General features: G+C 41.1%; 2 protein-coding genes across 3 annotated transcripts; both read left to right on the forward strand.

Moving 5' to 3' along the window:
• The first annotated feature begins 671 nt into the window (after positions 1-671).
• Positions 672-19,324, forward strand: keap1b (kelch-like ECH-associated protein 1b). 2 transcript variants are annotated; one of them, XM_049569462.1, is made up of 7 exons: positions 672-767; positions 6,376-7,708; positions 8,577-8,822; positions 9,907-10,583; positions 12,863-13,068; positions 13,896-14,072; positions 16,584-19,324. In XM_049569462.1, exons 2-7 carry the CDS (start codon positions 7,403-7,405, stop codon positions 16,847-16,849), a joined length of 1,878 nt encoding a protein of 625 aa, XP_049425419.1. In that variant the 5' UTR covers positions 672-767; positions 6,376-7,402; the 3' UTR covers positions 16,850-19,324. The 2 variants fall into 2 exon arrangements, with proteins under 2 accessions (XP_049425419.1, XP_049425409.1); XM_049569452.1 differs by lacking the exon at positions 672-767 and adding an exon at positions 1,250-1,379.
• Positions 19,325-20,601: 1,277 nt separating this feature from the next.
• Positions 20,602-26,681, forward strand: si:zfos-323e3.4 (volume-regulated anion channel subunit LRRC8C). The gene is made up of 3 exons (XM_049572393.1): positions 20,602-20,660; positions 21,432-21,590; positions 23,694-26,681. Exons 2-3 carry the CDS (start codon positions 21,450-21,452, stop codon positions 25,980-25,982), a joined length of 2,430 nt encoding a protein of 809 aa, XP_049428350.1. The 5' UTR covers positions 20,602-20,660; positions 21,432-21,449; the 3' UTR covers positions 25,983-26,681.
• Positions 26,682-26,814: the final 133 nt, after the last annotated feature.

The following is a 26,814-nucleotide window of genomic DNA, read 5'->3' on the forward strand; positions in this document are numbered from 1 at the left end:
CAGGTAGAAGACATAAGTCATCTGTGGCAAATGCCAAGGACAGTCCCAGCTACAGGCTTGTATTACAGATGTATAGATATATGCTGTACTGTTCCCTGTGCCTGCAGAGCTTTGTGAAGTGGTAACATGTGTAGGTAAGGAGTGTAGCTTTAACCTCAGATGCATGGGGAGCAGACAGACGACACAATGCTTGTCTAGGAGTGTCCATGCAGTGCCCCAAGGCTAACCCCACCTAATTTCTCTGACTGGAATTACACAGAGAGTGAGGGCAGAGTCATTGCTCAGCTAGGGTGAATGCTGATTCAAGGCTTGTCATATCGTAACAGGGAATTTTCATGTCTGTTGATGCTTCATCATCAATTTCACTGACCCTGAGGGAGCAGAGATTCAATCTCAGCATGACTTATTTGGTTTAATCAGCTGAGAATTGAGGCTATGAGGCTCAACAAAGCTTGAATATTTTTTCTACAATGCAAGTATTGGCAGCTCACTTTCACATGACTAAATCTGTGAACATGTAATGTGTTGAGAGGCAGTAACATAAAGTGGGTCTTAGTGACTGCAGTTTCACAGCTGGCTTTTTGGTGCCACCTTGTGGATATTTGCTAGAATAAAGTATGCTGTGTACTGTATTGACCTGAATTACGTATTTTTGCAAGAGAGGGGAAAACTTACTGGTGTGTCAGCACCTGCCTGGAGCATATTTCTGTCAAGCTGCTAGGAGCCGCTCATAAACATGGATGGGGGAAGGGGACTTGACAAGGAAGGTGAGCTACATGTAGAGATAAGGGGGCAAATTGGGTTATAAGGTAGTCTAATTGGGGGTCATTAGAGCCTTGTTAATTGAGCGTCATTGTGCCTTTTTACCGCTATTAAACAATAGCGTTTTAGTAATTTACTGTTTGAATTTCACATTTTAGACAGGCTGCTTGAGTTTGAGGTGTGCTAAATTCGCTTACGTGTTTTCCTAGTCTTACTCAACATAACGCAATATTGTTTTCAACTTGGCACAATGCGTGGTGCTATTGAGAGCTATTTCTTTCCATATAGTTGACACATGAGGCCAGAGCGGTGATAACATTGTATTATTTGTAACAGATTTGATTGACGTTGGTTGAAGCTACAGTTTTTGGCATCCTGCCTCGCTGTTCCTTCACTCTGAGGAGTCCTTCTCAATAAAAGCCCCCTCCCTCGGGACGCATTTCACTTCCATTACTCGTCAACGGAGGCGGGTTCAGCTCTGTGGAGGCGGGCTCTTATTGTGAAAGCGAGGGGAGGCCGGTACAATGCTTAGTCACGGTGAGTTACAGCTTTGCCCCCCTCCTTCCTATGTGGCGCACAGCTCGGCAGACCGCGATGGAGGAATTGAACTAGACTACGTGAGTTTCTTTTATGACAAATTTAAGCCATCACTAATGATTAATACGAACTGTAATGATGGTAGATGTGAAAGCTAGCCGTAGCACTGTGTTTCCATAGCGCTTTGTTAGCATTTTTGTGCTCGCGGCTCACAGCCGTTACGCTGCTGTCTATTATTAGGAGCCTATTTTGCTGTCAGCTCTGTTTCCGAAACGTTTAACTTGTTATTCGTGGTGTCTCCGGCTGTTTGTCATCTATACATTGAGTTCACTGTTCGTCGGGATCCAAACAGAGGATTTGGTCGGTTCTTCTTCACCTGTGTTGCCCTTATTTCGGTGCATGCCAGCGCTCTGGGTTATATTTGATGAAAACAAGCGCAGAAATGATCATTGGGGGAAACGGTGCTTTGTGTGAAGGCTCTTAATGTTAGAGGGATGGCGCGGAAATCTAATTCCTTTTGGGTTTATGTAAGGACTGGCTGCTCTTCTGGGTCATGTTTTGGTACGGCCAGTTCCACTGTTTGCTCGGTGAAGAGTTCAGGATGAGTCACTCAGGAGAGCTCCTTGCCAAAAATGCAAGTGAAACACGTTGAACACCCGTGTTTATTTGTTACTCTCACTTTACATGTAACTTTGAAATGTGAAACACTCGAGTTATTGTGCAAGCCATGCTGAATGGCAGCCAAGGATTGCAGGCCTGAACTGTAGTTATCAAACTGGGGGTCTACCAGGGGTCCTTGAAGGTGTCACAGAGAATCCCAAAGTAGGCTATTGAGAAATTATTCAATCTACTGGTAATATACTATTAATAGATGACACTATTACTACTATCTAACATCCCTCAACACTATGAGAGTATTTATTTATGTGAGGTGTATGTTTGATCATAAGTTGCCATACACCCACTGATTTTACCACTTAATACATTTAATCTAAATGTGTATCAGACACAGAGCTGTGATTCCTTGAAACACTAGTCAATTACTGGATTAGTTGATGGATGAAAGGACATCAAATGAAAACTATATCAAATGATCTTTGATGTCATGTTAAGTCAAGTTATTCAGTTTCTTTCCAGCTTCTCAATTGTGATGGTATATGCCACTTCTCTCTGTTTTGTATCAGTATATATTATTGCAAACTCAATATCTTTGTTGTTTTTTTCCCCTTTGGACTGTTGGTCAGAAAAGACATTTGAAAATGTCACTTTGGACTTTAGGAAATTGTGATGGACATTTTTTCAGTTGCTTCATTTTGAAATGTCAGAATTTACAAATTCACAGAGCCCAAAGGGCTTATTTTGTCCAAAAAATGGTACCCGAATTTCAAAGAAAGAACACTTAAGAGCACGTACAGGACTCAACAATAACGATTACCCAATTGCCCAGGGCAAGTAAAATGTCATGCTGGGCTAGTAAACCCAGCAACTTAATGGGGCAAGTGGTAAAATATAATTAAGCACATCATTTTACCTGGAGCTGATGATGGAAGTAGTTCAACAGTGAGGCATCTTGCTCCCTTCTTATCTCTGTTAAGATGTGCACATGCACAGTACTACATGATAATTAACTTTAGTCTTTGTTGTTATTAGATAACTGCCAATAGATAAAATATGAATAGGGACAATTTACTTCAGACATATCTCTGACTCAGTTGCCCAACTGGGTAAAGTGAAAGAACACATTAACGTTGAACCTGATATAAGTCAAAACTAAAAGTAAATCCATATATTTGGGAAGCTGAAACCAGAGAATTTTGGAAATGTTTACTTGAAAATTATTTAAAGGAACAGTGTGCAGGATTTAATAGCATCTAGCGATGAGGATTGAGGGTTGCAACCAGCTGAGATTTCTCCCATGTGCCAAGTGTGAACCCATGGTCAGAATTCCTTTGGTGTTCATTGTTCAGGCGCGGTTTACTGATAGCTGAATTATCCACAGAAGTCCCTTCCTCTCCAAAAGAAACAGACCAGGTAGTAAAAACACTGAATAAAACAGTTTCACATTACAAATCAGTGTTTCCCCGAAGCTGTTCAGCTTGTCACAAACGGGCCGCTATCCCTTCACTTGCGTGTGTGTGCTCACCTTTTTTTCTTATGACTAAAGATCCAGACGTTCACTGGGTTTTTAGCAGGAGCCAAACTATCTGCAGAGGTCTCTTCCTCTCCAAAACAAACAGACCATTTAAATATAAAAAAAAAAAAACACAGAATAAAGCAGTTTCACATTAGTAATCAGTGTTGTTCCTACGCTTGGCTCATCGTGGAGGGGCTGCTAACTGTAGTGGCCTATGTGAAAACGAAAATAGCCTTATTTAGAGCTAGTGTTTGGTTTGTCCGCTCTTTGCTACGGCTCATTTTAAGGCAATGAAAACACTGAAGAAAAAAATTCTTATTTCATTTCATTTTATTTCTGCCAAAATATCCCCCTAAATCCTACAGACTGGACCTTTTAAACAATGAATCGATCATCAAAACAAACTAATTTTCTGTCGGACAATAAATCAACTGGTTGTTTCAGCTGTAACCGAGTTGTATTCAATAACAAATATCTTCTCTTTGGTCCAGTTGGAGCAAACTGTGCTGCAGTGATTGTTTGTTCAGCTTTGCATAAAAGAGGGAACCTCTGCTCTTGTATCTAAAGGGAATCAGCCTTCAGTGTCATACCTGAGAATGCTACTGTATATTTTAATTGCATGAATGGTCAGAGATATGCATCAGGCACAAACATAGACTTGGAGTCTGTTTGTCAGTGAGCCGTTTCTGTCTGCCTGTTGAGCAACATGTTCTCCAGTGAAACTATTTCACCCAGAAACCTGCAGAGAGAAAAGCACAGCAGTAAGTCGGAATGGCAGTGTGTTTCACATTACTGCTGGCTGACTGCCTTTATGACAAGCTCCATGATGGCTGCTGACAAGTCACCACCATCTGTGGATGAAATGAAAAAATATTTTGTTTGCGTCATCTTAACTGTTTAAAGAGCAGGACACAATAACCTACTTGCAGAGCTGGAAGCAGCAGGGCCTTCCGTGCACTGCGCCCTCTTATCACCACTTTAGGTAATGATTGTCTGTGTGCACAATTTATGGGTGCTTTGTTATATAACTCTGAACACGCACAGCGGCATTGTTGCTGAGTAACTCTGACTCTTCAGAGAATCAGAGAAAACCAGACGGACAATTAGCCACTGCTGACTGCTCTTTGTACTGTATGTCACTGCTAAAGGCAGTTCATGTTCAGGAAAGAAGTTAGATTGTCAGAAAAGAGAGGAATTATTTTGGCAGCATCCCTTTTGGTCATTTCAATGGTGTCCAACACAGCAAGTGTTCTTCATGGACCTTAGCTCACATATTACCAAAAGAAGTATTTATTTCCAAACAAGTCTGCATAGCTATCTCCTGTTGTGTTATCATCCACTGCAGTGGGTTTCTCCAGACCTCTCAAGTAAAAGCTCTTGATTCTGATCAAAAGATATTTTTTGCCAAATTGTCACATGTGTGTGTGAAATGCTAGCGCGTGTCTGCTGTTGGTAAGAATCAGTAAGAGTGTGCTTTGATTTTGTTGGCCGGTGCACAAACTGCTCCCTCTGTTCCAACATCCAGCTGGATTGGTCACAGGACAGAGTGAAAACACTCCGCCATGCTGGCCAGCTAAATTCAAGCCTAATTTAAGTCACTCCCATCGTCACTGAAAAATGGATGTTTCTCCCCCATTATTCTTTGCACGCTTGCTTACATTGTTACATACTTGTCCCTTTTTGCTAAAATTGGAAGACTCTTAAGTAGTGCAATGTTTATAAATTTAGTCTTCGGTTCATATGTTGACAAGGCTGTGAAGCTGCGGTTGAATCTTCTTATCGCGGACACCTATAAACAAAGATAAAAGGAACTATTAAAATGAGCTATGGTGACTTAAAGTAGCACACTCATCATGAGAAGGAAGAAACCTTGACTTTTCTGAACTGCTCCAGGAAGAAAACAACTAGGGTGTGAGAGGCTTGATAATCCTCTTTGTGTAGATAAACTTTTGTTGTGCAAGTTGATAGAGGATGACTTAAAAAGTCTGAAAATGTCTTAAATACACACATACTCATAAATGATCTTAAAATGTATCACATTGTCTTAAATTCAGATTGGATGGGTCTTGAATGTTTTTTACTCACCTCACTGCATTTTAACAGGAGGGAAACACTAGTCAGTGGTAGAACAGACTTAAACATAACACTCGTACAGTGTTGTGCATGTTTGTACTTCACAAGAGCTCGCTCAGAGTTTGGTTCGCACAGATTTAAATGAAGTAGTTCATGTTCATGGTTGACAACTGAAATTTTGAGTTAAGTCCACAGTCCCAAAAACTGATTGTAATTAAAATAAAATCCTGTGGTATTCACAGATATTTACCAAGACTGGTCCAATGCTTCAACTGGATGTGTCGTTTTAAAACTTGTTACCGATGTGGCTGACAGTTGGACTTCTGTTTTTCAAACCTGTGGGGAACAATTTTCATTAAAATGTGAGATTTTTTTGTAACTTTCAAATATCCATATGAACTGGCTTCAGCAATGCCGATATCTGCGTTGTCTTGCTGGTGTTGCATCAGCATGCAGGGTGCTATAAATCCTTGTGTTCCATAAAAAGTTGTTAACTGTTGTGAGAGCAACAGCGCTCATGTTGAAGTTCATAAGTTGCAAACTGAAGCGTTCAGTCGACACTTCACCAAAAATATGAGCCCTGTATGCCTCAATGCCTGTATTTTCGCCACCTCTACGCATTTAGAACACGCAGTGTGTTTAGATGGAAGTTTTCTTTCAAAGTGATATTAAAAAGGTCTTGTTTATACCTGTAGACACCCCAAGACAATGTATTTTTCAGCACTTAGCCGATGCGTGCATTGATGTGCTCACGGATTTAAACAGTGGCACGATTTATTAAGTGTGTGTTATAAATTGTTTCAAAGAATGTGACTACTGACTATATATACATACAACCTCACTGTCTCTCTTCCTCTCTTTCCTCTCAGTTGTCAGCTGAGCCAAAAGCTTCCTGGTAAACACAGCGGTGCAAACAGATTCCATAGCTGGGTAACCTCGAGGAAACTGTCTCTGGAGAAAGCCACCGAACACCTCCCCAAGTTACCCTTATGACACTTTTGGCACTTGACCCTGTTTTTATTTTCCCTTTTCAAAGTCAACAAGCCTTCTACTGCCTCATCTACAGTATCTGTCTCTGCAGCTCTCAGCGCAAGTGTAGCCCTCTGAAGGGAGATTTAATTATTACCTCTTAAAATGAAGCCGTAAATCTGACTCCTTTTTTCCCCTCTCTGGAGTAATCAGTATGCAAGACTGACCTGCACCAGTGGTTAATCTCTCAAGAATTTAGATTAATGTTCAGATATGTTCATTTTTTACGTTTGGGATATCTGAGGAGCTACTGTGTTGGAGAAATTTTACCCAGACTAAATACATTAGGTGACAAACTCCAGAGACAGACAGAAAAGAGACAGATAGTTTTATTTGTCAGGACTGATTGACAAGTTTCTGTAGATCCCTGAAGAGAGGCAAGAAAAACACAAACATCTGAAAGTCTCAAAGTCTTTTGAGTCTCGCACTTGTTCAGTTTACACTGTCATAAAAACATTCTGTACCTGATATTTTCTCACTCTGTTCTGAAAAGTTGAATTCCTCGGACAAAGCCAGAAGAATCCTGAACTCATTTTGATCATGTCGGAACTGCAACATGTAAAAGTACAATCAGCCAGGACTGGCAGCTCACATAGAGGTCTCTAATAATGCCATAATGAGCAGTATGACTGGACTCAAGTACTGAACAGAGCAAGGAAATCCTCATGTCCACGTAAATCAGACTTAAACGTGAACTCTTCCACACAAACAGAAATCGGGTGTCAAGGAGAGCCTGGGGCTTTTGGATAACCCAAGTGTTGGTTCAAAGTCATATTTCACCCACCCCTGTGCATGGTGCAAGGATGCCCCATAACACTGCCCACTGTTCTTGAGGAAGAGACCGAGGAGGAGGAGACAGGATAGGAAATGACAGAGTGTCTGACAGAATGCAAAGCGCTGGTGACTCCATCCACGCGCAACGGCCACCGGGTCTTCAGCTACACGCTAGAGAGCCACACAGCGGCCGCCTTCGCCATTATGAACGAACTGCGTCTGGAGCGTCAGCTGTGCGACGTCACGCTGCGAGTGCGCTACAAAGACCTGGAGGCGGTGGACTTTGTGGCTCACAAGGTGGTGTTGGCCTCCTCGTCACCGGTCTTCAGGGCCATGTTCACCAACGGCCTGAAGGAGTGTGGTATGGAGTTGGTGCCCATCGAGGGGATCCATCCCAGGGTGAGTTGGGTGTCATCTTTTCTTTATGCTAATCTTTGCTTTGTTTGATTCAACAGAAAATATAACTGAGACATCAGAATAATGATCATAAAAAGATTACACAATTGCATTGTTATTTCTTTGACCCTAAGTTGTATTGGCACAACATCTACTTTACTACTTTACAGCACAACACCATTTTTTTACAGTGCTAAACAGGAATAGGGCCACTGTTCTTGTTGCATAAACCAGTGCGTATTTAAAGGCTTCAGCCTCTTGCCATATTATTCTTACAACAGAAGGGAGTTTTGTGGGAAATGTCGTAATTTCCCAAATCATTTGAATTCTCACAGTGGTTTGGTGTGCGCAAGAGGTTTCTGATTGCTTTGAAAGCAGCCTCTCTTTTGTTACTGGTTATACCTCAGTATAATAATCAGAATGAGTTAACAGTTACATGCAATTATGTACATAGACAGATAATGTTTCAAATATGGGGGAAAAAAACTGATCACCAAAATTGATGTCTGCCTAACTCTACATGAAATTCTTCCCTCAAGGTTGGCTTAATGTATACACAATGAAAAAGTTGGCTGAGTACACTTAGTTTGACCTTTTACTTACCCTGGATGTTTACAAAGCTGAGGCACACAAATGAACACGGTATCTAACTCTTGTTAGCCTATGAGATGCCAATCTGTCTGGAAAAATAGGAACTGATTATAAATAGCATCAGAGCCTGATTTTTCCTCCTTCTCTTCTTTGCCCTGTTCTGCCTCATCCCATCCCTCTCACATGACACTATCCCTCTTCACCCTGGTCCTTCTCCCTCTTCTCTACCTCAACCTTTTCCCCTGTTCTTCCTTTGTATGTTCCTTTCTCACTCACTCAGGTTATGGACCGACTGATAGAGTTTGCCTACACAGCCAGCATCTCGGTGGGGGAGAAGTGTGTGATTCACGTGATGAACGGAGCTGTCATGTACCAGATAGACAGCGTGGTCAAGGCCTGCTGTGATTTCCTCGTCCAGCAGCTCGACCCCAGCAACGCCATCGGCATTGCCAACTTCGCAGAGCAGATCGGTTGCACGGAGCTCCACCAGAAGGCCCGCGAGTACATCTACATGAACTTCAGCCAGGTAAAGCTTCAGCTGGGTTTGGTATTTTTTTGTTTTATTTGATACTTGACAATGTAGATACAGACAGGAAATGAGGGAGCATAACTTACCACAAGGGACCCAGTCAGGGGAAATTGTTGTTATTGTAATTTAGAATGTCATATTTTAACTACTAAAACAGTGACATGGCATAAATGTGTCTGCACAGCTCATGATTGGAAAAAGAAACTGAGCTGTCAGTTCTACTCACTCAAGTTTGTGTGGAAAGAGTCTTGTGTTGTGACTAAACGCTGTTTCACTCGTTCCACTGTGGTTTCCGGTGGTTGACTTTTCCGCTTCGTACCTGCTGGCCCGTGCCCTTGTGTGACGATTGTCAAGAATGCAAGCTATGATTCAGAGTAGTATGCGGATTTACCTGTGCAGCAAAAAAGGAATGAAAGCACACTTGATATCACTGATAAGTTGATCAGAAACAGGGCAGTGGCAGATGTATTATGTAATATCTATCAGTGGCTCAGTCTTTCGTAAGTTTTAGGCTTTTCTTTACAAATGAATAAATCGAGGTCTTGTCATCGACTTTACAAAAAAGTTAAAGGAAATAGAAACAAAACAGTTTTTTTCTAAAGCAATTTGTTTTACTCCACATAAAAAAAACAAATAGTCTTATGTTTAATCACATACATGCCTCTACGAATTTGGTTTAAAATAAATATACTATTACTCTCATAGGAGGAATCCAGATTTCCTGAGTGTTCAGGCTGTGTGCTAGTCTAAATAAGCCTTATCTTCTCACTGTATTGTCTCCCAAATAATCTTGACATTTGACCAAAGTGTCACACACGGGCAGAAGCCTGGATTTGTTTTAAACCATCGTCAGTCACAGTTTACTGACAGATTGACAACTGACAGTTGTCAGATTAATCAATGATGAAAATATTCCTGAGTCGCACGCTTAAATTAATCCGCTTTCCTCAACACGGTTTTACCATCTACAATTTTAATGACTAATAGACACTTGTGTGTAAATTCGATTAATTTTATATTTAATCAATTAGACGGCTTGCATTATGAAAGTCAGAGTTTTAATCCCTACTCATGTCCCTAGGTGGCGACCCAGGAAGAGTTCTTCAACTTGTCCCATTGCCAGCTGGTCACCCTCATCAGTCGTGATGAGCTCAATGTGCGCTGTGAGTCTGAAGTCTTCCAGGCATGTGTGGCCTGGGTGCGCTACGACCGGGAGAACCGGCGGCCGTATGTCCAGGCGTTACTCCAGGCTGTCCGCTGCCATTCCCTCACCCCCAACTTCCTGCAGGCCCAGCTCCAGTCTCTGGACTGGGACCCCCAGTGCAAAGACTACCTGGCCCAGATCTTCCAGGACCTCACCCTCCACAAACCCACCAAAGTGATTTCTTGCCGAACGCCCAAGGTGCCACAGCTCATCTACACAGCAGGGGGTTATTTTCGTCAGTCTCTCAGCTACCTGGAAGCGTATAACCCCTGTACAGGAGCATGGCTTCGGCTGGCTGACCTGCAGGTACCTCGCAGTGGCCTCGCAGCTTGTGTGATCAGTGGGCTTTTCTACGCTGTTGGTGGAAGAAACAATGCACCTGATGGCAACATGGACTCAAATGCATTGGACTGCTACAATCCAATGAACAACTGCTGGCTGCCATGTGCACCGATGAGCGTACCCAGGAACCGGATTGGAGTTGGTGTCATCGATGGCATGATATATGCAGTTGGTGGATCACATGGGTGCATTCATCACAATAGTGTTGAAAGGTAATTTTTCATGTTTTAATCGTATGTTAATGGTGTTATTTTATATATTTTATTGTGATTAGTAAGGTGGGGAAATTGGACGAATATATCGGTGATTGGCTGAGTACATCTGCAGTTTTGTCTTTATGGGGGTAGGTGGTGATTTTTATCATTTCATTTTACTAATTTAATGGTCTTCCTCCAAAGAACAAGTGAGTGCCATAGTTGTTTGATCAGGCAAGTAAAATATAAATGGGGTGTCTACACACAAACACGCACCCACATGTGTGCGTGTGGGAATAAGTCACCAGTTGGCAGGCTGACACTGGCTGGTTGGGAAATTTTAAAGGGGAACACTCTGTTTCCAACTGTTTTACTTTACTCTGGCCACAGTATGAGGTCATAGTGTGCCAGATTTCTTTATATGTACATCTCCAGGCACATTACTGTAAGTGTTAACATTACGTAGCCTACCCTGCTACATGAAGCTACATGCTAATGTCAGAGAAACATGCAATCTTTATTGCAGACGTTGTACATTTCTCCTTGAGTTCAGATCCCATTTCTTTTGGAACATGTCCATTTGTATTTAGAAGCTTTTATTAGTTAATTTTCACAATAGATTCAGCTGCTATTCTCTGTTATAGACATTCCCCAGCCACAATGACAGTGCAGAGATGCTAAGGTAGGGAAGACCCGGAAAGGCTAACCAATCAGGGCTTTCTTAAAAGGGGGACTTAAAGAGACAGGCACTAAATGGATCCTTCTCAGAGGGTGAATACAGATGTTCCAGCATAAGCAGTATGAGGAAGATAGATAGTGTTTTGTTTATCATTAAAGCATGTAAACGTGTTCTAAGTAGAAACCTTAAATACAAATATGAATCTGAAAATTAGCATAATAGGTCTTGTTTAGCACAACGCGCAACACTATTTTTCAGCAGTCCTCCTGAAGAAACCAAGGTGAATGCTGAATTTATTTTGCTAGCAAGTATTGTCAGTGTAGCCATAGCCTGATTTATTGTTGATGATAATAAAAATATGTAACACCAGCTTTATCCTTAAAAGTAGAGCTGTTGCAACAGGCTGCCTACCACTCCGCAACAGGTACAACTACTGTCAGTGTGCTGCAGGTGTGCTGTGTTATTAAAAGCCCACATAATTTAGATCATTTGACTTTCAATCTGTCTGTGTTTCTATGGTTTGGCAAGTTCTATTGATTTAGTAATAAATAAGCTACAGGATTTGTTCAGCAGATGACATTCGTAATACAGGCGTATGCTCGAGACTGTTTGCTGTATTTTGTCAATGAGTGCCCAAGAGCAGGAATCAGTTAACTTCCTGGAACGTTATCAGTTTTGTTTTACTTCCTTAAATATATTTATAGTTCACACAAAGCTTCAATGAGGAAGCTTTATTTGACATTTTTGTGGTAGAAAACTAAAGAGCAATTGATGTGACAGCTAAAAAAAGAATAGTGAAGTTTCTCACCCACAGCCTGTATGTTCCAACTCTTAAGCTGCCATATACTTGTCTTACTTACTTTACTCAAACGAAAACCTTGAGTTAACTGACTTTACAACTGGAAAATTTAATTTTTGTATGTTCAGTTTCTTCTCGACAGCTGGGCTGGACAGTGAGCCAGCAACAACATAAATTTTAATGAGCAATAAAAGGCTGGAGAATGTTTAGCACCAAGTCCATCAACACGTCCCACCAACAAGTGTTAAATGCATTTGTCCTGCTGTGAAGGAATGACTCAAAGCCAGACAGGAACCTGTGGCACAATCCTCAACCTGATAGGTTATCTATAATACAGAGAATTACAGTCTTAATTCACGGTTGAAGATTTACCTATCTCTGATGTAGACAGAGAGCAATGTCAAATGAAAAATATTAACCAGGCACACCACACTGACTAAGAAAAAGGAACGTGCCTAACCTGTCTGAATGCTCATGCAGTGACTCAGCAGAAAGAAGTGACTTGGCAATGCAGTAGAATCACAGACTGCAGATGCTGAAAATGGATCTGTGCAACAAAGGCCCTGTTTACACCTGGTGTTAATAAGTATAGGTGTGAATGCTTCCAGTATATGCTCAATTCATCTTGAGCCGATAGCTCAGACCACACGACCACATTCTTTCAGCAGCAGTTGGCAATTCTGTCTGCAGCTCTCACCGGGCCGGCAGTAACACAGATAGGCATAGAGAACGTGGGTTTCCAAATCGGGAAATGAATCTTAAAAAAACAGGAAGTAGTGACAATAAAACAAATCAATATGTGCTGTTCCTCTTCTGCAGGTATGATCCAGAAAGGGACCAGTGGCAGCTGGTAGCCCCCATGTTGACACGGCGTATCGGTGTGGGTGTTGCGGTCATCAACCGGCTGCTTTACGCTGTGGGGGGGTTTGACGGGGCCAACCGACTCAGTTCCTGTGAGTGCTACAACCCTGAGAGGGACGAGTGGAAGACCATGGCCCCCATGAACACTGTGCGCTCTGGAGCTGGTAAGAAAGAGATAGAAAGCTGCTGCAGGACGAAAAACTTGTCACCTTGCATAGTTATGCTATTCCTATTTGGCCTTGCAAGTTGGCATCTGTGTTTTGAGGTTTTCCATTTGCTTCAACAGGCCATCTGATTTCTGATACTGAGATCAAAAGAGGGATTTAAATTAGACAGAAAGGGAGCCCTGGTAGATGAGTGCGGTTATATGGCATGTGTCATAACCAGTGTCACTGGTTTGACTGAAGGCTTTGCTGCATGTTGTACCCTATGTCATACCACAAAACTGATTAATAGGTCTAAAAACCATCCAGGAAGAAATTAAGTTGTATTGATTTTATTATGCCCACAATATCAAGTAAAAATCATCTTCAACAGAGTCACAATTGAGAAAAAATAGCTGAAATAATTGAAAAAAAGCCCATCCTACCGTCATCATATAAGCATTATCTCTAGGGGTGCTAAGAATGAGCCTTTATGTATTCTCAATTGCATGTATGAGTTGGTGTTAAAATATGTGGATGTGTGATTTAGATTTTTGACAGTGTCATCTTGTCTGTGATGGATATAATTGTGTCAAAGTGCTGTTTTTGGACCCTAATGGCAGCACAAAGATACTGATACATGTATGAGTGACATCCTCCAGTGTATCTGTGTAAATGGTCACTGCATGAATGAAGCAATGCAGAAATTCACTTATTTTAAACTTTGTCAAATACATAACTCATTACTAGTGAACTTTGGCCGATGCAAGTGGGATTTTCTACAGTTTGCACTTCTCTAGATTAACTAATACAACACTTGAACAAACTAACCACTGACCCCTTTCCAGGTGTGTGTGCTCTGGGGAATCAAATCTTTGTGATGGGCGGATACGATGGCACCAACCAGCTGAACACAGTGGAGCGCTACGATGTGGAAACTGATGCGTGGAGCTTTGCTGCCTCCATGAGGCACCGACGCAGTGCTCTGGGAGTCACTGCATTACATGGACGCATCTATGTATTGGGTGAGTAGTAGTGCAACTATTGAGAGTAAAAGCCCCAAACTTAAGTAGTGTATAAATTACACTCTAGCTGTCATACCTGTTTTATTTCATTTACAATCAGAGCCAGTGACATATGGCTCCTCTTAGTCTTATGAATCAGCAACAGTTGCTTTGGACTTTGGGGTGGTGCCCAGCTAACTGATTTTCAGTCCAACTAACTTTAGCCACTTGTTCTTATATTAATGAGGACATTGTTATCCAGACACTTTTGTTTTCAGTTTAATTTTTAAGATTTCATGTTTAAATTAGAAATAATCTGTTGGTATGAAATTAAAATCAAGTGAGTGTACCAGACCTCTGTAGCTTCTCCTCATCTCTGCTTGAAGTTAGCAGCTCGTGGCTACATTTTGGTTTGGTTTGGTTTTATTAGATTGCATAAAACACAAGAGTACATATTACCCATGCACGTTGGCTAACACAATCGAGGATAAAAACACAATAAAGTCCAGGACTTATTTCCATTGTGGTCCTCATACATACAAGGTGGCAACCCACATGTGCGGCGGTTAAAGCTCCATCAATAAAACCATACAAAAACATACGCAACCATGGTCACAATAAAGAAACGAAGGGAACAATCATATTAGAGACAAATACATCTTCAATAGCTGAGGCAATATTCACATAGGAACCTTTTCCAAAAGCCAATCTTTTGCAAGAAATTTGAACCGTCTTAAATTAGAGGCTAGTTTAATAGCCAAATCCAAGCCGTTCCATTGAAAAGCCCCAATGTAAGAAAAGGATCCCTTACCGATAAGAGAGTTAAACTTATACAAGTGCACATCAGCAACACTGGCTCTTGTAGAGATACTGTGTACTTCCCTAACATGTTGAAAATAATTTATTAAAAAAGCAGGGACAGCACCATAAATGATCTTATGTACCATACACAGCCTAGATAAAGTGACTCTCGCTTCAACTGGAAGCCAGTTGAGTTCTTTAAAATGGCTCCTACCTATGTGTGACCGGGGACCCAGACCTAAAATTACCCTCATAAGCCTGTTTTGGGCAGCCTGGAGCTTGCCTTTGAGAAGTTTGGTTAAACTCTCAAACCAAGAGGTACTGGCGAAATCAAAATGACTTAAAAATAAAGAATTAGCTAAAATCTGGAGGTTCTTGCTAAAAATTTAGTGAGTCCAGAGACCTTGCCAAGAACTTTGGAAGCCATAATGTTACCATCCAAACTGCTTTCAAGAGTACAGCCGAGGTACTTGACAGATGAGGTAGCAGATACCGTCTCACCATTTAGTGTGACCTTGACAACCGAGGACTTACTCCGACAACCGAGGACTTACTTACTATCTGTGTTTGGAGCCAAAAAGAATAGCCTCGGTCTTGCCTAGGTGCAAAGACAACATGTTATCAATGAGCCATGAATTAACCTTCGACAGCTCAGCACTCAGAATTCTCTCCAAGGAATCTTGTTCCTTGTGGGAGACAAGGAGTGCCGAGTCATCGGCATACAAAAATAAATCACATGAACACGCATCCTTCATATCATTAATGTACACCAAAAACAAAAGAGGGCCCAGAATGCTGCCCTGAGGCACACCACACTCGACAGGCAGAGCATCTGAAAAGACACCGTTTACACAAACTCTTTGATAACACTCAGACAAGTAAGACAAAAACCAAGAGCAGGAGGAGCTGGATACACCTAAGGCCTCAAGCTTACTGATCAGTCTGAAATGATTGACAGTATCAAATGCCTTTTGGAGGTCCAGTAGCACCATACCACACAGATTCTTATTATCAACTTCTTTTCTTAAGTGGTCGGTTAAGTAAAGTAAACAGGTGTCAGTGGAATAAGATTTTCGAAAACCTGACTGAAATATGTATAAGAGGTTGTTCCTGCACAGGTAGTCAGAGAGCTGCTCACTGACTTCCTTTTCAAAAATTTTTGAACCTGCACTCAAAATTGAGACAGGCCTATAGTTCCCTGGGTCACTAGTGCTCCCTTTTTTGTGAAGGGTAATAACCTTGGCCATCTTCAGGTCATTTGGGAACACACCCAAATCAACAGAAAGATTAAAAATTAACCACTACTAGTATAACACACCTTAATCTCTGACCAAATTGGCATCAGTTGAATTGCATTGTGGGTAACATAGGCTTCAGGTTTTGAAAACTTGGCAACAAGTTAATAGTTAACATCTAGTTGTTAGTTAGTTAGTTGATAGTTAGAAACATGTCATTTTCAAATGTAAAATTTGGTTAATGTGACATGTGAAGTGAAACACATGTTATTTAAAAATGTGAAATTGGTTTCACATGTGAAAGAATCCACTTCACAGGTGTGTTTTTATATTAAGGCATGTGAAATAAAAAAAAACCCCATTTCTGATTCTGCTTCATCAGTTCTGCTGTTTTTTATTTAACTGTCCATTGTGAGTCGGACAGTGTTATGGTAGAGTTCTCTTTCATCGGACAAAACTATATTCACAGGACAAAATGTCAATGTTCTGTTTACAGGAGGTTATGATGGCAACACTTTCCTGGACAGCGTGGAGTGTTATGACCCTGAGAAGGACACCTGGTCGGAGGTGACGCACATGACGTCAGGGCGGAGCGGCGTGGGAGTGGCCGTTACCATGGAGCCGTGCCAGAAAGAATTGCCACAGTGTCAGAAGTCTGAGAGGGAGAGCGGTAGTGCCTCACCGGCCTATCAGTCAGCCAACTCCGGTTTTAGCTCTCACCACAATCAGCGGCAAGGCGGGCCCTTCGGTAAAGGGGCATGAGGCTCATCGCTCAACCCTGTCACACACACAAACACACACACACACACACACACACACACACATACACACAGATGAGCACCCCAAAACTCCACTCTGTCTTCCCAAATCAAAAGAAAGACCCTCACAACTGATTAGAGACAGAGGTGAGCTGAAACACCACATGCTGCCTCGCTGGTTCTAGAGATCACACTTGATGTGAAAGCAAAAAAAAACAACATATTAATCGGTAACACTTTATTTTAAAAGTGCAATGTTGATAGTCATCTATAAGGTGACAAAACAAAAAATCTGGAGTGTCCACTTTGGACTATCCAAATCAAGTATGACCCCAGATCCAACAGTCCACTTTTCTAGACCTGAAAGTTGATTAATTTGTTTGTGTTAAATTTTGTTCCGCCAATTCTGAGAGACCTCAGTCCGTCTGTGTTTTCAGATCTGGTATTTGAAGTCCTCAGTCAGGCCATCATCTCCCAGGTTTGAGCCACGGGAGGAAAGGGCTGCATACTAAAGAGGGCCATTTACTGGCTCAAAGAGTCATCAGGGGCTCTTTATGCTTCAAGCAAAAGTGAAATCTGCAGAGACAAAAAAAGAGTAATTCAAATGATCCCATTATATAAAAGAAAAAAACAAAAAAAGTAGCATTCGTCAGCATAGGCATTAGAGTTCAAAGTGCCATTACGATGCCAGTGGGCATTAACTGTCATCAGTATATTGACTTGAGGTGCTTTGACGGAAAGGCACAGACAGTCACTGTGCGGTGAGTAGAAGTTAGTGAAGTTAACCCAGACAGCCTCAAGATGAAGCTTATAGAGAATGGGCCTCATGCAAGAACATTTTCTGGATCCTCATCCTAAATCTCTCTTACTTTTATCTACACAAGTTCCAAGTCAGAGTCAGAAAACTTGTAACTGCACACATTTGTTGTAAATTTCAGTCTGATGAATGCCACCTGTTCATGAGTAGGTCTGCATTTGTGAGGTTCCTACATAAGCATAATCAGCACACTCAAAATTTCTATTTGAAGCTACTTGTTTAGCTCTGTCTCTTTCATACACAAAATCATCCCCTGGGAGTTCAAGGAAAAGAATCTAACACTGTGGAGTTTCAAGTGCTGATGTTGGAAATCAGACACAAACAACAAATGCAACAGCGTCGTATTAGGGGACCTGAATAGGACAAACACACACACTCAAAGGTAGGCTAGAATGAGAAGCAGCGGTCAGGGTAGCATGACACTCAGACGAGAGATTATATTCCATTAAACAGAAGGTGATGTTACACTGTCGGGTGTTCACCTGATCTGTAAACTGCGTAAATATCCCGATGCAGCTGTTGGAGTCCTCTGCGAGCAACTGTTGAATTGTATAATTTGTCAACACAAAAAATGTCAGTGAAAACCTCAAGAAAAGACAACTTTAAAGACAAGATCTTAGTCACTTGGAAAGCTATGATGCAAATCACACTGATACTGTGAACCTTTGAGTTTCATATGACAGATCTGGACCACCCCTGATTTCTGCTGGGACCTAAAAAAATGGTTATTGCCATAAATTCTCTTAAATCACTCACACATAAGTTCAGGATTGAATCTTTTTCTTGCATGAGCCCCAAAGTCTCGAATTCAAGTGCTGGTACAAGAGAAGCAGGACCTTAAAATAACTGCATTGTAACAAATGTGTTCTTTCACTAATAGCCACTGGTAGTTTCATAAAATGTGAAATATTTGGGGACGATGTTGGGAAATGATGGAGTGTTCCTTCTTGTCAGAGAGTCTGGTCCAGTGTATTTGGTGTGTGGTGTGCCAAGAGAACGAGGAAAACGAGTTTCAACTGTGTTTAGTGGACACAGAATATTGTAGCATTTAAAAACCTGGATTCAAACATCTCACTGAACGTGTTTTTATAAAAACACTACGTACTGACACAGTTGAGAACCTCCCCCCTGCAGTCGACTTTTTGGTTTTCACTTCCGCCAGACCTCAGAAACAGAACAGTGACCATGTTTGTGCATCAGTGTTCAGATATTGTACACTGATGACAACAACTTGCATAAAGAAGTGTATTTGTAACAGCAATTTAAGCTACAAAGGTTTTTAAGTGATGTTTTGTACATTGATATTCTATGAAGTCTTGTACAGAATTTCAGAGCTCAGTTTTTTATTTATTTGTTCAGGATCCTTTTGGTTTTCTTGTTCCCTCTGAACTGACATCAGCTTTCTACTGAATTGGACTCTGGTGTTGTGTTTTTTGAATAACTAGCATGCATTGTAACTAAGTAGAAATGCCTGTTCATGCTAATTTTGGATGTTTGTAAAAAAAGACAAAAAAAAAGCTTCACTTTGAAAGGGACTTTTTTTCCTCTCTGTCAGTAGTTGGAATGGAAATTAGGATATTTAAGGTCTGCTTTGTACATTTTTTTCCAGCAAAAATACCCTGTACAATAATACATTGTAAAGTAAAATATATGTTTATTGTACCACTGTAGTCATGTAATGATTTGTTTTTTCTGATCTTTAGGCATATTTTTCTTTTCTGTCTTTGCCCCTAACCACATGAATATTTGTTTTGATGCGACACATCTAGCTAATGTGGTTTGTGTCAAGAATTTTGGAACATTCACTTAGGTTTGTGCAGGTTTTCAAAGTAGCAGTGGCCAGCAGAGGGTGCCACAGCTCTCTTATTGTTCACTGCATCATCAGTTATCACATCATAAATGTGTATCACATGAATAAATCACTGTTACCAATCTAGGTTTCACTATAGATGCCAATAGTCAAAAGTATGTTTGCCTTTTATTTTGTCTTTCATTGAGTATAAACCTGTGGTAATTGTGCCATAAATCGACCACCCATGACTGCTGCCAACACATCTCATTTCCTTGCCAAACCTGGCAGGTGGATGAGACAGACCATTATTATATTATCCAAGAGTAAAACTTCCAGATTATGTGGTTTTAAATGAGGATCAAGACAAAATCCTGTCAAACGCTGAAAGACCACAGCAGACGTCAACAAAGGAAGTGGTTAGTAGTAGTTAAAAAAAAAAAGGTTGTAGCGACTGTACCCTATAGGGAAAAACATCCTGTAATATATTTCAAATGGACACTTTACATTAAATAATTTGCACAGGTAAATTAATATTATGAATCTATATTCCTGAATTCAGTAGGTTATTCCCACAACCCAACCATTATATCCTCAGTAGGTCTCACCAGTAACACACCTTACAGTGGCTACATGAGATTTAAAAAACTACTATGGCCTACAGTAGTGTTGCAGTAACAGGCTCCTGTCTTATGTGTCTCATGTTAGGTCTATTGTGAGGGGAAACCATACTTTTGGATGACTATGCATAAAGAACTATTCTAATATCCCCTTGTAATTTGCTCAGTTGAACTTTCCACAAACAGCTAAAAAAAAAGGCCACACACACACACACACACACACACACACACACACACACACTAATAATTTGGAGTTAAAACAGAATGAATTATTTTTTTTAAAAAAAGACAGCAGATACTGTAAGTTTCAAACTGTGTTTTCAAAAGAGTTAAAGAAAAGATTTGGTAATTAAATATATGTTGATATACTTAGGCCCTCATTTCGCACAGTAGGCCTTAGAGTGGGAATTTACTGTGTGGTTTGTAAAGTTAGCACTAGAGAAGTGTTGAACCTGCTTGTTGAGGTTTATTTTGAAAGTCTTGTCCGGATGTGATGTACGTGCTAACTTGACACCGGTGCGCTCGTCTTGAACGATCAAAAAAGTATCCGGAGTCCCACCGGACACTTGAGGATCGTCTGCAGACGCAGGTGAGTGAAATTTACGCGGATACAGCTGAAAACGACAGATTTTATTCTTTTTTTATTTTAGGCACTGTTTAAACTGACTTTATAAACAAATTGAAACTATTTTTGAAGACATGGAAGTTGGCGGAGAGCAAATTATGAACATTTTACACTGGAGGTTTATTTGATTTCGCAACTATGACGTCTTCAGTTGGCGGTCTCTGTCACCATAAGATGTTCAAACTTTTTTAAATTTGAAATAAATAATACTTTGAAATGACGATTAAAATCCCAATTGGCATGTTCTGCTGCAGTGGTTCGTCAGTGCTATTTGTTTATCCGTGACAAATGTCACATTTTATCAAAACTTCAATAAGCAAAGGAACACATTTGGTTGTAGTGGTAAAATAACAGGGTTTGGGTATCTTTTTTTAAAGGTATAATTTTCTAATTATCAGGAAACCTAAAGTAACAAACAACAGGAAAAAGACCTCAACCAACATTTCCTGAAGGAGTTGCTTTCTGTCATTGTTGTCAAACTAGTTTATCCACTTTAAATCCGCCCACAGTACAGGAGCACACCGCTCATTCATTCACTCATTCAAGGCCATAGATACCTGAGGCTAGTCTCTTTTTGATGAAACCAAATAGTCCTGTGTATTCTGTGTTGGTACATCATGTGTCTTTTTGTGTCATATAACTTTAAAACCTTTGTCAAGATGTTCTCTGGAGACTGCACTGTGTTCAAAGCCAATTTTAGCCTGAGTGTTCACAGTCTGTCTTTTCCTCCATCAGTGTGGAGCAGCAGCCAGGATGATCCCAGTGGGTGAATTCAGAAACTTCGGCGTAGAGCAGAACTCAAAGTACCGGGTGCTGAAACCATGGTGGGATGTTTTCTCAGAGTACCTGTGCGTTGCTATGCTTATGATTGGAGTCTTTGGGTGCACCTTGCAGGTGAGGCACCAACAAACCAGCCACTTTTTGATCATGAGCTCTTAAACCCTTAAAAGATTACACAGATTTAGAAACATCAGTATTACTAATCTAATCTAACCTGCCTGTTGAGGGTAATACATTTGTAGGCTATCTGCTGTGGCATATCAGAGGAATTATTTGTTCCCACACACTCTTCTCTGTTTATTCCTTCATTATCTGACCTCCAAGTCAGGAAAAACACAGGCAGTGTAAGTGAATTAACTTGTCTCTCCTGACCCACTTACTGCAGATTCAGATCACTCACTTGCTTCTTAATGTGTCTCTCACCACTTCATTATCATTTCTGTGTCATATTAAAATTAGCACAGAAGGAAACTAAAGGAATTAATATTTCATCAGTGGTAATAACTATGTAAAAATAAGTTCAGCTACATATTAATGTGTTTCACGAACATGTGAGTGAGAAAGTTGTGTGTTGCTTTATCCATTCTCCCAATTAGTGCAACGTTAGTGAGACAGACAGACTGGCAGCAGTTTTTCCGGATCAGAAGTTTGACTGTTGCTACTAACTGTACTAAAATAAGGTTTAAGTGAGGTTTGTTATAAAACCTAAACTGAAAGACAGAAACATTTAGTGTTTATGAGAGAAAGTTTAAGTAGTCTTAATGAATTATCTCCTCTTATTACTAAGAGTGGGTGATATGGATAAAATCAAGATATTTTCAATTTTACTTAAAAGTCCAATGAAATTTAATGTTTTCTGTTTGTCACTAAATCCCATAAAAAGACCAAAATTAGCAATAAATTGATCATATTAAAAATTAACCAAAGTATCACGTATTCATCTGTGACCTTCATTATTGTCTAAAAATATTAAAAACAGCAAGCCACAGTGTTGTACTGGGTATCATGTTCCTTCATTACAATGAACATGGGAATGGTAATGTAAGTCAATCCTATATACACTGTCCTGCTGCTGTAAATACGCACTAGAGCAGCAAATGTGTGTTAAACCGCCACTAAAAATAGTCCCCAACAAATGTAGTTTTCTGTTACAAATGCGTAAGAAGATACAAATTATGGACAGGTGACCTATAAAGGAAAAAAACAACATTGTGAGTGTGAGAATAAGCCACTATTGACGACCATTCTTTCAGAGCATAATCTCTCATTGGTGTTTTGATGATGTTTTGGGTTCATACATTATGTTGAGATCAGGACCATTCAGTGAAACTCCCCAAACGGGGTTATTTCTATTTTCCAGGGGTTCTATGTTCCCCAGCTCTGCATATGTGCTCTCCCAGGGTCCTATATTGCCATGGTCCTGTGTTCCCCAGCTCTTTATACAGCAGCACATAATGGGAATCTGAAAAAGATGTTCCCCAGCTCTGTATTTGCCTAATATGTATCAGCTAGAGTTAGGTTAGAAGACTATAATCATGACTCTGAGAGTTGTGAAACTGCACTGGACTTGGCCTTATTGGTATGTGCTTTACCCAGTGAGCTGCTGGGGCGCCCAATAGTTACTCTTTATGCATGGAAAACAATTCCCAAACATAGTTCAGCTCAAATTTAAAATAAACATTTGTCAACCAATTAATTAACCAGTTAAAGAGAGAAATGACACAAACAAAAAGAAAAAAAGAGAGAATAATAATTATTAAACATTTTAGGGTTAGCAAATTAATAGTAGTAGACTTTGCCATTTCCAAACAGATTAAGATAAGAAAAAGCTTTAAGGTCAGGTTTGTTCATTTATAACCTGAACACAACAGGAGGGTAAGTATGTGAAAACAGAATGTTAAACTTGGGAACGCAGGAGCTTGAGAACAGAGGAACCTGGAAACTTAGGGCCTTGATAACATAGGACCCTGGGAACATACAACCATGGGAGCATAGGACCCTGGAGACATAGACATGCTCCCATGAAGGCATTAGCATTTGTTTTCTTTTTCATCTTATTTATTCAAATTTTGTCTCTGATTTGTCACCTGATAGTAAATAGCAGTTTTGATGTACATTGAAATGTTGAAAGGATACAGTTTGACTAGGGCTAGGTTATCACTGTTCATTCAGATAGTTTTGGCCAAGTTTGTTATTTCATTCATCTATCTTCCACAGCTCACCCAAGACAAGATTTCTTGCCTACCAAGCCACTTCACCAGCCCAACGCCTCAAGCAATTGACTGTAGCCACATCAGGACCTATGGGGAGAACGAGACGTTCCAGCGCACACTGGTCTTGCCCACAAAGCCCATCATCCGAGAGGTGTCTGGACGCAAGAACGGCCTCGACATCCACCAGTATGTGTTTGTCAACCACTACTGCTATGAGAAGTTTGTCCACTGGTACGCAAAGTACTTCCCGTACCTCGTTGTGATCCACACTCTGATCTTCATGGTGGCGAGCAGCTTCTGGTTCAAGTTCCCTGGGACATCTTCGAAAATTGACCTCTTTGTTACCATCCTTGGGAAGTGCTTTGATTCACCCTGGACCACGAGGGCCCTGAGTGAGGTTTCTGAGGAAAGAGGAGAAGAGAAACTGGTCAGCTGGAGACGGAACACCGTTGCAAAAGATCAAGCAGACCGAAAAGCAGATGAGGAGGAGACTACAGGGCTTCTTCGCTCCTCCTCTGTCAAGTCTAATCCAGAGAAGAAAATTCCAGAGCCTCAGTCGGCCCCCTCTGTTTTAGATAAGAAAGAAGGAGAGCAGGCCAAAGCTCTGTTTGAAAAGGTGAAGAAGTTCAGAACTCATGTAGAGGAAGCAGACATCTTGTATGTCATGTATGTGCTACAAACATCACTGAAAGTCTTCAAGTTCCTTCTGATTATTGTCTACACTGCAGTGCTAGTACCGAACATTGAGATAGTAGTGCGCTGTTATGTTCCTCCTGAGCTGACTGGTTTTGATATCTATTGCTGTAATCACAACAAAGCCCATCTTTTCTCCAAGCTCGCTTACTGCTATATCTGCTTCGTGGGAGTGTTTGGACTTCTGTGTATCTACACACTTTACTGGCAGTTCCATAGACCTCTGAAGGAGTACTCCTTCGAGCAAGTCCGATTGGAGACGGGCATTAACGATATACCAGACGTGAAGAATGACTTTGCGTTCCTCCTGCACCTTGTGGACCAATATGATTCTCTTTACTCCAGAAGATTTGCTGTCTTTCTCTCTGAGGTCAGCGAGAGTCGTCTCCACCAGCTCAACCTCAACTACGAGTGGACTGCCAAAAAGCTGCGTGCCCGCCTCGTCAAGAATGCCAGGAACCGGTTGGAGCTCCCCCTGTTATCGTTGCAGGGGCTCCCTGACACAGTCTTTGAGATACCTGAAGTGGAATCGCTCAAACTGGAGCAAATGAAAAATGTGACCATCCCAGCTAGTGTGGCAAAGCTGGACTCTCTTAAGGAGTTATCACTGATCTTCTGTCCTGCAAAGCTCCAGCTGCCTGCCTTGAACCATTTCAAGACACGTTTAAAGGTCTTGTATTTAGATTTTGAAAGTTCAGAAGAGGTGCCTATGTGGATGTACACCCTACATAGCCTGGAGGAGTTGCATCTGAACGGTCCTTTAACCAACGAGGTGTCCAAGAGTGCCACTCTGGAGTCCCTTCGAGAGCTTAGAGCTCTTAGAGTCCTCGTCCTCCGCTCCAACCTTACTAAGATCCCACCTAGCCTAGTGGATGTTGCTTTGCAGCTGCAGCGGTTGTGCATCTGTAATGAAGGTGTCAAACTCCAGGCTTTTAGCAGCCTGAAGAAGCTAACCAACATTGTCTCATTGGAGTTAGTGGGCTGCGAGTTGGAGCGCATCCCAAGTGCTGTCTTCAGCCTGAACAACCTGCAGGAGTTGGACCTGAAGGAAAACAAACTCACCACTGTGGAGGAGATACTGAGCTTACAGCACTGCAGCCGTTTAGTGACACTAAAACTGTGGAACAACAAAATCACTTACATTCCTGATCATATCAGTAAGCTGCACACCCTGGAGACGCTGGACGTTAGCTGGAACAAGCTACGAAAGCTTCCCTCTCGGCTGTTTTATTGCACAAAACTCAGGCACCTCGATCTCTCCCACAACCTGCTCACCTCAATCCCTCCTGAGGTGGGCATCCTGCAGGGCCTCCAGTTCTTCTCCGCTGCTTTCAACTCTTTAGAAACACTGCCAGAGGAACTGTTCTCCTGTAAAAGGCTAAAGACCTTGGCTCTGGGAAACAACTGCCTATCGTTTCTCAGCTCCAGAGTGGCCAGCCTGGCCCAGCTGGTCCGGCTGGAGATTAAAGGGAACCGTCTGGAGTCTCTACCTGTGGAGATAGGGGACTGTCCCCTGCTGAATCTCAGTGGACTGATAGCGGAGGACGAACTGCTTGAATTGCTGCCACAAGATGTACGAAGCAGGTTGAGTAATGGCTGAGTTTGTGGAGCTGAGGGCTGCCATTGACTCATCTCTCTCTCAGTGTGGTGTTGTGGTCCAAGGTAATCTCTACAAACAGATTCTGCATATGTATATGCCTTCTGTTTGTAGTCCATTTGTAATCCAAATACTACTGACCAATCAAGCATGAATGGCAGATAAACAGTCCTTTTGGAGAGGCGGAAAGAGTCGGCCATGTCTGACAACGGGCTTTATAATAAGTTTTTTTAAAAATGTATCTGCATTCATATGCAGATATCTGTTTTTTAGAGATCAGCTGAAATGACCGGTGCACAGAAAAGGAAGTCCTGGCTTGGATATCCGCTGGCTACACCTGATTAGCCTGTAATATTGGCCCTCACTCCCAGAGGTTTATTGTCATCGGACCGATAGATGATGGGTTTTAAAAGTGGGTCTATGTTGGTCAGACTGTCATGGAGAGAACAGAGTATTAACAGAGTATTAATCCATACCACTAAGAGGACTTTCTCATATAAAACAGCAAGAAAAGGGAAAACAAAATCGTAACTGATCACAAAAGAATAAGCAAAGACTCGAAAACATATTTATAAAATCAGTCATCATGAAATGTGTGTTTAAATCTGTGTGAATGAGTGAGAAATCTACTTGCACATTGAAAATGTTTTTATGCATTTATCTTAAAAATACCTTTTTTAAAATAAATATTTTACAAAGTTTTATAGGTGTCCTGAAAATACCTTACTTACTTTTTAATGGATTTTAATGTAGCTGGTTTTACTCGTATAGATAACACTAATACAATATGAAATCTTTTAAATTCAGGTCCAGATTACTGATACTGTGGGAGAGA

Source organism: Epinephelus fuscoguttatus, linkage group LG3, assembly GCF_011397635.1.
Source record: "Epinephelus fuscoguttatus linkage group LG3, E.fuscoguttatus.final_Chr_v1".
Taxonomy (NCBI): domain Eukaryota; kingdom Metazoa; phylum Chordata; class Actinopteri; order Perciformes; family Serranidae; genus Epinephelus; species Epinephelus fuscoguttatus.